This window comes from Chelonia mydas, chromosome 3, assembly GCF_015237465.2.
Source record: "Chelonia mydas isolate rCheMyd1 chromosome 3, rCheMyd1.pri.v2, whole genome shotgun sequence".
Taxonomy (NCBI): domain Eukaryota; kingdom Metazoa; phylum Chordata; order Testudines; family Cheloniidae; genus Chelonia; species Chelonia mydas.
The window spans coordinates 196,242,226-196,256,442 of record NC_057851.1 but is presented as its reverse complement, the minus strand read 5'-3'; the positions used below and the strand labels follow the sequence as shown (position 1 = coordinate 196,256,442).

The following is a 14,217-nucleotide window of genomic DNA, read 5'->3' as shown; positions in this document are numbered from 1 at the left end:
GAAAAAATGAATTTCTTTTTTAAAAGTTTATTTTTGCATAAACTGTTTTTTCTTTTTCCTGTGTCAAAACACCGATAGAAACCCCCAAATGAGAAATAGGTAGTGCATTGGGTAATGGTGGGAGTTCAGTCCCTTATAACTTTTTTTTTTTTTTTCTACAGGACACAATGTTTTCTTTCTGTGTCTTAATTTACTATGAAGCAATTGTTAGTAATGGTAGCTGTTGTCTAATGCTGACTAGCATTTGTATGTACCATTATAGATTGTAAAGGCAGGTTTGGCACTGGCATTGTTTGGAGGATGCCAAAAATATGTGGATGACAAAAACAGAATTCCAGTGCGAGGAGACCCTCATCTTCTGGTGGTTGGAGATCCTGGATTAGGAAAGAGTCAAATGTTGCAAGTATGGGTTCATTTACTACTATTAAACTTAGCTAATGGAGAGAGAATGCATTTTTCTCTTTAACTCTAAACCTTTCTGTTTAGTCTTTTGCTTACACACAACCATTCGTTCAGTGAGAGACTGTCCCTTTGTATATAATTTAGAAAGTCTCCCTTTTAAAGTATATAATTTACTAAACCCCACATTTTTGTCCCTAGTTGTTGTGAATTCTGACTAAAACGAACACTCACAGTTTTCTGCTTTTGTCATACTCTCATTTAGACATTCACTGTTGTTCAACATCAGTAGTTCTCCACATAATTGCACAACCTTTCTGTTCTGTGATATGTATTTTATATTTATCTTGGAAGGGGTCTGATTTTATTTTCATTTGTCACAATGACATCGATAAGTGCATAAGTGGTGACTTGAGTACAGCAGCCAGTGTAACTCATGCAAATTGAATATCTGTCACTTCTATGGTATGCTTTTATATAATGAATGAGGGCAAGGATGGTTCTGTGGCTGAGACACAGAACTGAGAGTTGGGAAGCCTGGATTTTATTCTTGGTTCTGCCTTTGATGCCCTGTGTGACCTTGGGAGAATCACTTGGGAGGTTTTCAATGGCACAAACAACAGTTAGGCATCTAGCTCTCGGTGACCTCCAATATTAATTGAAAATCTCCCTCTTAATCTCTTTGTCTCAGTTTCCACATCTGCAAATGGGGAATAAAATACGTAGTTTGCAACAATTATTTTATTGAGTTTGAGTACACCCATGGTAAAAAGGGCTTTGAGATATTTGGACAGAAGGTCCCATAGAATCACAAAGTATCATTATTGTTGGAGTTACTTTTTTGAGGAATGGTCATATTCAGAACGCCCAACCTATTGTGATAGCAAGGTCATGGGCTATATCTGAGACCTTTTGGTAAATCTACTGACAGTATTTTTGAGTGACACACAGGTCCTAATGACATTGCTTCAGTGGTTATCTAAGAGGAGTTAGTCTGATTATTGCTACATTCATTTAGAATTCTCATATTTCTAAGGTGCTTTTGCAGATTTTTAAAACGTGCATTATTGATATCATTTCATGTTTTTCATAACATGTCACTGGCAGGAAATTGCGTTAAGATGGAAAAGCAGTAATTTTAAGTACTATTGCCAGGAAAAAGTCATTTTCTGTGGGACTTAATTTACTTTCTAAAGTGTGTGACCTCAGTTACTATCTGGCATAAATCTCTCATGAGAGAGAAGAATCATGATAGAAAAGCAGAATAAAAGGAAAACATTGTGTTGACCGAGAAATCCAGAAAACAGGTAGATAATGTGTGAATCTTTAAAATTAGAACATGTGAGTGATAGAGGTAGAATTCAAAGAAGGAACTAAAGGAGAGGTAAGTATAACGGAATACAGGTTTCTTTGCTCCCCTCTCCCAGTGTCCTTCTCCCTAAAAGCATCTTCTGTTGAGAGCAGTATCTTGTCACATGTACCTTATTCTATTAACAGTATTTGCAAATCACATTCTGATCAGTATGATTCTTATGTGCTCCTTTTCAGACTAAGTAGAGCTGAGTGAGCTCTACAGTAATCTTTAAATATTTCATTAGCTGGCACAAAGTTTTATGTTTTAAAAAGTAGGGCTGTCAATTAATTGCAGTTAACTCACATGATTAACTAAAAAAAATGAATTGCAATTTAATTGCACAATTACATTTTTAATTGCGCGATTAATTTTTACAATTGCATGATTAATTTTTACTATTGGCACAGCTGTGATGATGGTTTAGAATACCTAAGCCAAGTTTGCATAAATGGCTTTTAAATAAATATTTAAACTACTTGTTCCTGTTTCACCCTAAGAAGCAGTCCATTTGCACACAATGAAAGATTTTGTTTTCTCTTTCTTTACTAAATACTTTGAGGTCATTCACAAAAAGTTGGCCTGCAGCCATTCTGAGATATGACAAGATCACACTGCAAGGTTTGTCCAGATCAGAATTTTTGTGGGAAAGCTTCTAGTTAAAACCAAAGCTCAGTAGGAGCTGGTGCTGATGGTCCAATAGTCAACACTTTTCCCTTGGAGTCAGTGCTGAACAAATATTGTTCTGGCATAATCTTCAGGAACATTTTGTAGCTTTGTGCTTTTTTTTTTTTTTTTTTTTTTTTTTTTTTTAAATAAAACAGCTGCTGGTCACTTGGCACTAAAGATTCTTTGGAAAAGAGCAGTGATGTGAACTGGAGTGCACTAGCCAAATTTAACTGGAGCCATTGCTTTGTCTGCCTTCCCACATGAAAAAGGAAACTATGCTGTATTTTTTTTCACTTTTCTCAAACTTCTGTAGAGACCTAATGCTTCAAGGTTAAGACAGTATCTTAACTATTAGAGACCATGAGGAGACCTTGTTTGGGGGACAGATAATCCCAGAAGTAAGAGTGGGATGTGGGAGCACTCCTTACACCTTCCTCCAAAGCATCTGGTGCTGGCTACAATTAGAGACTGGGTACTAGGCCAGACGGACCTCCAGTCTGGCAATTGCTATGTGATGTGGCTGCATGTCAGTGATGAATGCTGTATTTGGGTGGGTTTTTTTTAATATCTGCTTAAGTCGGCACTGCTTTGTTTTTGAAAAATAATATCAATATAAAATTCTTTCTAATATAGGTGATCTAATTAACCCTTACAGCACCTTAATCTAGTTCATCCAAATCCATGTCATGTCGCATTGTCTCAAGGTTTACGATAACCTAGCAGATAGTACTTTGACCTCAAAAATGCTTCCTACCTTCTGCAGTTCTAGATGTGTATCTCTAGGGATACTCAGTTAATAACTATTATACTATTGACTCATGTTAAATTGAAAATAGTAAAAAAGGTCAAACACATAAATTTTTTCCCATTTGTGGTATTTGTCTAGTATGAGTAAGTTACAACTCCACATAATATGGTTCTGTAACTTTTTTAAAAAGTGTGATTGTTTTCCACAGGCAGTTTGCAATATTGCCCCTCGCGGTGTGTATGTTTGTGGCAACACCACCACCACCTCTGGCTTGACTGTGACTCTGTCTAGAGATAGTATCTCTGGGGATTTTGCTTTGGAAGCTGGTGCTCTGGTGCTTGGAGATCAAGGTAACACACTAAACTGCAACTAAATTGAATGGACAAAGGTTTAGTTAAAACATTTCGCTCAGATTTCCCTCAAACCAAATAATATTTGAAATCTTAGCACTGGGGTATTGAGTCTAGGATTAACATATGATGATGCTACTACTAACTACAGATCTGAGGCTAACTTTCTTTTTTTTAAATAACTTTATTTTTAAGCATAGGATCTTAAGAAATTTGCGCAAATGTTCAAAATGTGATTCCTTATTCTCTGCTGGTCTCCTCCAGCTTGGCTTCCTCTTAGTGGGTCTTGGAAACCCTGATAGACTCCACTGGTCTTTGTGGACTTGGTCCCCCTTGGTGAGGATTGGGTGCGTAAAATTAGGCTTCTAAAATTTGCAGAAAGTCCTTTATTTAGGTGCTTAAGTGGCCAGATTTTCAAAATTTCTGCATGTCAGTTGACTTAAATGGGAACTGCTGGGTGCTTAGCACTTTTGAAAGATAGGCTCCTTAGTTAGGCACCCCCCCCCTTTTTTTTAATAAAGAATCTTGGCTCCAACTTTTTTAAATGAAAGCTTAGATTCTGGAGTGCAAGTTGGGAGTCATCAGAAAATAGTGCATTGCCCAGACAGCTGTCGTGAGCCAGACCAGTTTGATCCCTGCCTCTAATACTTGCCCCTCCAAACTTACAAATCCACCAGTAGAGTCCCAGGGGCAGCATGGAAAGGAGGCAAGCCGTGCTGAGGGGAACATTGCAATGAGTGGACTTTGGATTAGGCTCAAGGTGCAGTATTGGATCAGTGGCATATATTTGGACATTGACCTGTGTGTTTTCTGATACCTTTTATTCTATGTTAATTATGTTTCCAGGTATTTGTGGAATAGATGAATTTGATAAGATGGGAAGCCAACACCAAGCTTTGCTGGAAGCCATGGAACAGCAAAGTATCAGCCTTGCTAAGGCTGGCATTGTTTGCAGCTTGCCAGCTAGGACATCTATCATTGCTGCAGCAAATCCAGTTGGGGGACATTATAACAAAGCCAAAACGGTCTCTGAGAATTTAAAGTAAGCACTTTTTGAAATGTTAATTATGTAGCTTGCCAGAGGAAGTTGTGTGTTTTTTTTTGTTTTTTTTTTTTTTTTCTGTCAAGTCAGTTTGTGAATAATGGCACTTTAGTTTCCTGGAAGATGATGGTAGATTTCATTATAATATTGCTTTAATTTCAGCTGTCAACACAGATTTATTTCTTGAGTCGTACTTGTGAAGCAGGATAATAGGTAAAGTTGCTCTAGAGTTCCATTGTGTCTGTTTTTATAAGCAATGTATTATTTTTGTCTAGAATGGGGAGTGCCTTATTGTCCAGGTTTGACTTGGTATTTATCCTGCTGGACACTCCGAATGAAGATCATGACCATTTGCTTTCTGAGCACGTGATGGCAATGCGAGCTGGAAAACAGGCAGTACACAGCAGCGCGGTAGTGACTCGCACCAACACACAGGATTCAAACACCTCCATCCTTGAAGCAGTCTCAGCTAAACCATTATCAGAAAAATTAAAGGTAGAATTTTCTCCTTCCATTTTCTTTTGCTCATCTCCCCCTGGTGTTGGATCTCAGCAGTTTCCCCTTCCACTTTCCATTTGGGGAACCAACTCCAGCCTTAAAGAGCCATGGGATGTCTATAGAAATTCCCTATGCTCCACAGGTCCTGCCAATTGCCTGTAGTAGCAGCTCTTGCAGGGTGGATGGTGGGAAACTGGGGCAAGCCTAGTCCCACGGAACCACCTTTACACCGTCCCACCCTGGTGAGGCTCAGATTTTGCTCAGTTTTTTAAGTTTTACATTTTTTTTTTGCTCTCGGGAATGGTGGTTCCTTCCTACATCTACCAATGCTACTTTGTGGATTTCCTCACCTTCCTCCTCTGGTTTCTCCTTCCAGTTTCCACTCCCTCTGTTTTTCTCTTCTCCTTCTCCACCTGTCTACTCCCTGTCTTGTCCTACATTCTCCTCCCCCATTTCACCCCTGGTTTCTCTCCTAAATGAAAACAAGTGTAAGTGATTAACTTCCAAATAGCCATATAATTTTGTTTACCCTGTTCTCACTTGTCCCACCTGCCTCCTTGTTTGGTTCTTCCCTGGTGTGTCTGTCTTTAGCCCTGATCCTGCAGTGAACACTGTGTGGGTGGGTACCTGTTGATGTCTGTGGGGCTCTGTGACCGGATCCCCAGGGGAGCTCATTCAATTAGGGTGAGCTGCAAAGAATGGGGCAGACCCCAAAGCTGGTGTATATTCCAATACTTAGATTTACCAAGCCAGCACAAAACAGCTTCTTTATTACCTCACTGGTTACTCAGAAGTCAACAACATAGTTCCCTTAAAGTAACGCAGCCTCAGGCTTCCACCTAGACACCCAAGTCAGATATGATGAGGATTAATGAAAATCTTATTCATCATATAAAAAAATTCTACCAATCCCAAAGAATAGGACACATTACCTCTTAGGTTAATGAATATTCCAGATCTTATCCAAATACACGCATACAGCCAATTCTTATTAACTAAACTAAAATCTATTAAGGAAGAAAAGAGAGAGAGAGTATGGTTAAAAGGTCAATATACATACAGACATGAGTTCAATTCTTGAGGTTCAGATTCATAGCAGAGATGGTGAGCTTTGAAGTTGCAAAAAGAGTTCTTTTAGAATTTAGTCCATAGGTTATAGTCCAATGTCCAATATCTTATTCAGGATGTTCCAGCTTCGGACTGGGATCTCAATCTTTATGGCTTAGCCTTCTCCTGCATGAAACCTCAAGCAGATCTGAGATTAAAAGGATTGGGACCCAAAAGGTCTTGTATATACAATTCCAGACCTTCTTTGACAGGTTGGAGTCCTTATTTGAACAACAGGCACTCATGTGAACTTTGAAGTGGATCCATTTCCTAATCATAGCTGGTAATTATCCACACAGATTAACACAAGGCAATTGCCTGTCTTTCCACCATTTGCAGATGATCTGCTATACACTTCAAAGAGAGATGAATACAGCGATAGTCTATGTTTACAGTTCATTTAAATGTTAAGATGTTCTTTTGATCTCTGAATTAACAGAATACAGCATAGACAGGGACTGTTTGATTACATTGTTGACCACTACCAATATATATGTAAGTACACAAAAACACAAACATTATCTCCCCATGTTTTTAAGGGTTGAATTTGAGTCATTTATTCTGCAGGATGCTTAACCTTTCTGGTCATGTCTCATATGGGCACAGAAGTCCACTGCGTGGGATTAATTGCAGGATCAGAACTCTTCAGGGACCGTGTCTTACTAGGTTTATACAACAACAAGAAAAATAGAGCTTGTTCTTTCTCTCTTTTTATGGGGGGGGAAAAAAAAAAAAAATCATATCTGCCAGATTCTAATCTTAAACCACACCGATGATTTGATTCAGTATAGTCACCTTTTCAGGTTCGTTCTCATTCATTGTGAAGAGTCTTTTTGAAAGAGGACTCTTGATATTGCCCAGTTGCATTTGGCACTGTCACTTTTCTTCGACGCAGACTAGAGGTTTGTTCTGTCCGGAAGTGACCAAACTATCATTTATTATGCACACCCAGTTGAGAACTGAGAATTGAGTTCATAGAAGAAAGACCAGGGTATAAAAAAACCCACTGAATACTGTAATCCTGTGGTAACTTAGAGTCCATGAACATGAGAGATGTGTTCATAATTGGCTTAGGTCATGCCTGGAGAAAATTTTGATGCCATTCCACACCAGCTATTGAGGAAGTATGTGGGATATGCTCGGCAGTATGTCCACCCCAAGTTATCTCCAGAAGCTGCTCAGGTCCTCCAGGAATTCTATCTTGAGCTCCGGAAACAGAACCAAGGGGTGGACAGCGCACCTATCACCACAAGGCAACTGGAGTCGCTCATTCGGCTTACAGAGGTACGCTTCCAGAGTAATCTTTTTTGCTTATGGCACCCTGAAGGGTTCATGTTTAGTTCATCCACCTGGAAACAGTCAGGGCACACCCTGACTGTTGTGTAGGAGCAATGCACACATTGCTCTATCCAAAAACAAAAACCAAATATAAACCATAAAAAGTCAATTAAAAAACAGTAACCGTGAAAAGCTTCCTTGGCCTGGGCTCAAGGCCTAAAAACTAAAATTGTAGTAAATAAAGGCTGGTAAATAAAAATATTAATCAAAGTCATATATTCCTTTGTGTCTCTTTGCAATAAAAGTATGTAATGCGCAAAAAAAAAAAATATAATAAAAAAAAAAAAGGTAAAAAGCTGAGAGGGGGGCAGCCCACCTCAGCTAACCAGCTCGCTTGCTTACAAAAGGCTGTGTTCCGTCTTGTCATTGAACCGCCACAGCACCCTAAGTATTATTATTTTTAATATAGCTATTAACACACCCAGGAACTTCTGACAGCTAATGTGACCATGTGTGTTTAGTGAGAAAAGATCCACAAGGCCAGTTAGTGTGCAGCTGGCTAATGCTCTGTAAATTTACATCCCAGTTTGCTGCATATTGACTGTGTAAAGAAGCCCTTTGATATTAAGTTCCCAACCTCAGAAAAGGGGGAGAGCTCAGACTCCACAAGGGAGTTGCTACCAATTGACTTGTGGCTCCCAGCCTGCTTCTATTCCCTCTGTTTTGTGTTGATCAGAATTGCTGTAGATCCTTGTAACCACTTCACAGCACAAGGAGTGCCCAGTCCTTATGCTGATTATTCCAGCTTCTCTTTTGAAATATCTGGATTCCAGGGTGCATTAGAGGAAACCAGAGGCAAGAGGCTCAATGTGAGATTTTATAATTTGAAAAGTTGGGAGCCTTTGTTTTAGACGTATGTTGTCAGGCAAGGCCAATGAGGCAATAAGGTACACCCAGACAAAGTGTCTTAATTTTTTACACCCTTTATGCCGTTCTGAAGGGGCTAAGTGGAGGACAGACATTTCAGCTTATTTGTCCCTAAAATCCATTAGTCTGTGCCTCATTACCTAATACCGTCTTTCAATACTGCACAGCTCCAGCAGGGTGAGTAAATTAAAGCAGCTTTTCCATCCCAAACTATGTCTAAGCCCATTGTAAAAGTAAAGGCAAATTGGGATGCTAGATGGGTATTCTGGTTCTTGCTTATGGACCAAAATAACATTAAACTAAATAACTGTCAAACTCGTAAGACTAAATCCTGATGACTCTTTAAATGGCTGGTTGCAAGAGGCGTATAAAACCCGAAGAGCTGTATAAGGAATTGTGGAGGGCTTCCCCAGCCTTTCCATGACAGAAAAATATCCCAGGCTGGGAACTTGCCCATCCTTCCCTAGATCCTATTTCCCTTTTCTCCCCCTGCTGTATCTGCCAACAGGGAGAGGAGCAGGATTCAGGGATATCCACCTGGCTTTTCAGAAGAATCTTCCTTGACCGTATAGAGTGGGACCTGTGGCTGCTCCTCCCATACCTTATCGCTATTGCCACGTATTTTAATGCTGTGTTCTAATAGAATTAGTCATGCTTTTGTTGTTGCCCAGAGAATGCAGTATTAAAAAGCAAATCAACAATTTCCAGACCACAACCCACTTAGATAGTTTTGAAGGTAGCAGTGATGCTACTTATTGATAGGGCTTTATCCTGCAATTATTAGCCACATTCTTCAGTGGAATTTCTGACTATGTTTGAGTCCTGCAGGATCAGGTCCCAAGTATGTCCTCAGAACTTGACACAACCATTGTGACTGAATGATGGAGACTAAGCCTTTTTTATGTGGTGGCTACCACATAACTTCAGCTTAATTGTTAAATATGTTTTTTGTTTAAGGCACGATCAAGGCTGGAATTAAGGGAAAAATCAACCAAAGAAGATGCTAAGGATGTAATTGAAATAATGAAATACAGGTGATGTACAGTGTTAATATCAGAACAAATATTGGTATTTATTTAAAAAAAATGATTTTTCTTCTTTTCATGCAACCAAGAGAATGCTTAGATGGTATGGTTCCGACCATTGATATTTATATACAAACTCTATAGCCAAACTGTCCATCTTTGGGTTTCGCTGAATAGGGTGGCGATGTAGTAATGTACAACCCTGTCTTTTATGTTAATTTTATTATGTTGGATCATGACCACTATGATTATAGACAACTCAAAGAATACAGTCACACCGTAGTGTAGGGAAGATTCAGTCCTTTTTACCTTTTAGAAAAGATGCACCTCTAAGCGTCTTTCCACTTTCTCAGAGGCTGAATTCTTGCCGTGAACCGACAGACCCCCTAGTGAAGGCCTCTAAACTGCTAGCTTTATTCTTAGTGGGAGGAGTTTTACAATTTGTGAGCCCCTTTGGAGGCCTGAGACTTCAATGACTCATTCTTACATTTTTATATTTCAGACCGATAGCAAGACCCTGCCAAACCAATCCATTCATTTCTGCCTTTACCTCCTGTTGATTCTCATTTGGTTGTGTTTTTTTTAGCATGCTAGGAACTTACTCTGATGAGTTTGGGAAACTGGACTTTGAGCGTTCACAGCATGGTTCTGGGATGAGCAATAGGTCACAAGCAAAGAGATTTGTTTCTGCCCTCAACGATATTGCAGAAAGAACCTACAACAATCTCTTTGCATTTCAACAGCTTCGGCAGATTGCAAAGGAGCTACAAATAAAAGTAAGTGGGGAAATCTAGATTCTTTTGAAAAACAGTTTAGGAATCATTAAAATTATCAGCTGAAAAATTAAATGAAGAAATTTAAAATCAGAAACAGCAGACAAGTGCCATATCTCTCCATTAAACAGGGATGAGCAAAACATACTGCTGATGTTCTGAGCTCTGTCGTGGAGACATTTCCATTGTAAACTTTCTAATGTCACTAGCCTTGCTAACTACAACATCTTGCATCAACAAGCACTAACTTTGCTGCTATTATTAAGGTTTGTCTCTGACTTTTTTTGCCAAGGACAAGTTGGTCTCAGAATGTTTTGCTTCTGCTGGCTCCAGGACTATTTTTTGGTCTGTGTTTGTATAGAGCCTAGCACAATGGGGTCCATGTCTGGGACCCCTGGGCACTATGATAATGCAAATAATTCTTTATTAATAATCCTTATGCTAACACTCCAATTTATGCTCCAAAGTTGTGCCTGCCATATTGAAAATGCTGTTCTTGTGTTTCTGTTCTGGTCTTCCTTCTGATGTCTGTATGTTTTCATTCCTGTTCCAAACTTTCCTAATATGAAAGTACTGCTAATCAGATGAGAAGCATATCAAAAACACATAAGGCAGCAAGTACAACATATCCTGTGATCTTCAACTCCCCTTATACACATTTGATTTTCTCAAGTGAAAATAATTGCCAGCTAATTCTGTATTTCACTTCATGGTGGAATACCTGGAACATCCAGTGAAAAGTGACCTTTTAAATCTTTTCAAAAAAGATTTCAGTGCTTGTGAAAAGTGCTGGAAACTGAATTTCTCTATCCATAGAACGGTTATAATGTGGGCAGTGATATTATTCTTCACATACGTCAGCCCCCTTCTAGCAGAGGGCCCTCCTCTAGGGATCAGATAGTAGCTTCAATCTCCAAGCCCTCTCTCTTGAGGCTGCTTATCAGGTTAAATGTTGTGGATAACCTGTCCAATTGTGATTACCAACTCCTTTTACATGGGTCATCAATCTGTCATTTGGTGACTATTTCCACTCTAAACCAGTATCCTAGGGGTGAAAGGCTCAAAATCCTTTTCAAAACTCAAACATGTCACCCCTCCTCTCTTTACCTTTTTGTGAAACTAAAGAAAATTACAATTTACTGTTTTTACTGTATGTGTAAAATGTTTTGCCGCACCTTAAATTCTACCTCTTTTCATAGCATAAAGACCTATGGTGAAATCCTGACCCCACTAGAAGTCAATGGAAGTTTTGTCACTGATTTCAGAGGGGCCGGGATTTTTCCCAAGAGCTTTTGTGTTTGGTTTATTTGGCAAAAGATTTTAATATTTTTTTTTGTTTTTTTTTCCTCCCCTTTTGAAACACTTTTTTTCTTCCAGAAAATTCCCCAGCAGATGAAATGTCATGAAACTTTGATTTAGGTATATTTCACTAATTTTCCATATGGCAAAACCAGGAGCATTTTCGATGTTGTTTATAAACTGTACATTTTTTTTAGTGAGGTGAAATAAAGCAAGGAAAGATACAGTCAACTTTTACTTAGCCTTCAAGTGATCCAAAGGTTTGTGGCGGAAGTTAAACCCTTCACACTAATTTCCTTTCTATAATTTAATTTAATTGTAAAATGTTTAAAAGAATTGCAACATACCTTGCTTTACATCAGACATAATAAAATATTTTTCACACTTAATAAATGTATTTCACTCTTTATTTTTCTTCCAGGTATCTGATTTTGAAAGCTTTGTTGGCTCTTTAAATGACCAGGGTTATCTTTTGAAAAAAGGTCCAAGAGTTTATCAGCTTCAAACTATGTGAAGAAACCACCACAATGAAAGCAAATGTTCTTGAGGCACAGTAATCATATTTGAAATGGAATAACTGGTGGACATGTTGCACCAGGAGTCCATTACCATATAACCTGCAGTCTACTATGGATATTCCTAAATAAATGTTACAGATGTCCAAAGCTTCTATTAGCTGAGACATGACACTCCCAGAAGAACTGCCCTTTTAAAAGCAATACTTTCAGGAATGAGTGACACTACCATATTTACTTCCAGAAGTGTTATCAGAGAAGATGATATTTCATGCTGCCATTTGGAGATACTGTAGTTCAAATAAGAGTTATTTGAGATGAGGATCTCCATCATCAAAGATAATAGCAAGAGGAGAATGTGTATTTACATTCATCCTATCAAAGGACAATCAGATTTTACTTTCAGTTCAAATAACTCAAGATGCCTGGTGTTACTTAAAAATGAATAGAAATGTTACAGAAAGTATTTTCTCAATCAGAAATGGTAATATTGAAAAGATTTGAGAGTAACCCAGATTTTAATAGTGTAATTAAATCCATTAAATAGCTTTAGCACTATTTTGAAATGTTTTCAAGAAATTGGTAGTTTTCATGCTGAGGCTCCATGCAGTGTATAGTTAACTGAAAGAAATTAATTTGTTTATTTAAAGTTTCACTTTTGCAGTTACTATTTTAAAGAGCTGTATACAGTACTTGAGATTTTATTTAAAATGTTAGTATGAAAAAATCAAACTCTAGTTGTACATATTAAATATAGAAGTGAAATAGAATGCATTTAATATACATCATTAAAATCTATATTAAAGACAAATTTGGGATTCAATCAACAAGTTAAGTGACATTAAATACTTAACAGCATGGAAATTTAAAGCAATTTTGTCATAAATATAATGTACATTTTGTGCATTAATTTGTAGTATTCCTGATGTATGTTAAACTGACTTAAACAAGGACATCCCACAAAAGTGAGGTAATATGTGTATATATAACATTTGATGCCTGCTAATCCAGTTTTTTCCTAAAGTAATTCCTCTCCCCATAATACAAATGCAAGATGGGGAACATGTCTGAAATGTTACATATTGAGGTCACTATGAAGATGATTATGATTTTATCAGAAAGGTGTGAATATGAAGGCTTTCTGTTTTAAGACTTTGTTTCTGATCTTTTCCGTTTTTGTTTTGAGGCAGATTATTACTTATTTAAGAGGAAGCATTGGTTTTTAAACAAATTCAATAAACTTTCCTCAACTTATGTTTAAAGAAGTCTTGTGCCTCTGAAGTTTTGTGCCTTGAGATGAAATCCCAGAGTTTGAAAGAAAGATTTAGGATCCCCTCACTAGCAAACAGCTTAAAGCCCCAATCCTGCAAAGGGATCCAGCTGAGCAGTTCCTTTAGTACCATGGGAAATCAATGGAATTATTTGTAGGTGTAAGGACTGTCCATTAAGAACCCTTCTTAGGATCATGACCTAACAGCAAAAAGGCAAATGGGGGTAATTTAAGTTATAGCTCTTCATTTTAAAAAACAAAATACCAATGTGTTTTTATGACATTTTATTTGCTTGAATCTAAAACTAGAAATCCTGATTGTTCTCATTTTCTATTTATTGTGTATGGCAGTTCCCTAGTACTAAAGAATCCTTGTGCAGCATGGCTACTGCATTGACTATCTAGTTCAAGATTTGACTGAAGACACCTTTAATCTTCAGTTACCAAATACCTTAAATATTTTCTGGGTCTGTATAACAAATCAGCTCAAAAAGCTGCAAAATTCTCTTCTCCAGTTTTCCATACTGTGATTTTTGTTTTGTTTCTGTTTTTAGAGAGCTAACCCAAATGTACTGTAACTCTTCTGTAGCTTACCCTATGAGCAAATTGTCCGTACTGTAATTCAGAAACGGATTTTATCAAATGGGGAATAGTTAATGAAGGGACAGAAACAGTAACCATGAGTTCATTAAAGGTTTGATCCAAAGCCCCCTGCCCTCACCAGCCAGTGTAATTGACATCACTTAAATTTGGATTGCATTCTTGTAATTTTTCTTGGGCCCCTAGAACCCAGGCTTTTCCCCATGAAAAGGCTAGTATGGCACTTAAAAAAAAAAACAACCCTTTAACAGTGTAAGTTACCCCCCATTGCTTCACTATCAAAGCCCTTGCAGGTACCTGACCCCATACACCGCCTTGAAGAGTGAGACACTTTAAGACAAAAACATGCAACAGAGGCGGTAACAG

The 14,217-nt window shown here is 38.0% G+C and overlaps 1 protein-coding gene across 10 annotated transcripts in view; it reads left to right on the top strand.

Moving 5' to 3' along the window:
* MCM8 (minichromosome maintenance 8 homologous recombination repair factor) overlaps window positions 1-13,237 on the top strand; it is a 29,864-nt gene extending 16,627 nt beyond the window's left edge. For all 10 annotated transcript variants that reach the window (XM_043544068.1, XM_037896171.2, XM_027830928.3 and 7 more), the window contains 8 exons: window positions 263-403; window positions 3,376-3,517; window positions 4,364-4,559; window positions 4,835-5,054; window positions 7,239-7,448; window positions 9,327-9,403; window positions 9,981-10,170; window positions 11,888-13,237. In XM_043544068.1, the coding sequence (XP_043400003.1) occupies window positions 263-403; window positions 3,376-3,517; window positions 4,364-4,559; window positions 4,835-5,054; window positions 7,239-7,448; window positions 9,327-9,403; window positions 9,981-10,170; window positions 11,888-11,980 (1,269 nt within the window). In that variant the 3' untranslated portion in view covers window positions 11,981-13,237. The remainder of the gene's footprint in view (window positions 1-262; window positions 404-3,375; window positions 3,518-4,363; window positions 4,560-4,834; window positions 5,055-7,238; window positions 7,449-9,326; window positions 9,404-9,980; window positions 10,171-11,887) is intronic.
* The last annotated feature ends 980 nt before the right edge of the window (window positions 13,238-14,217 follow it).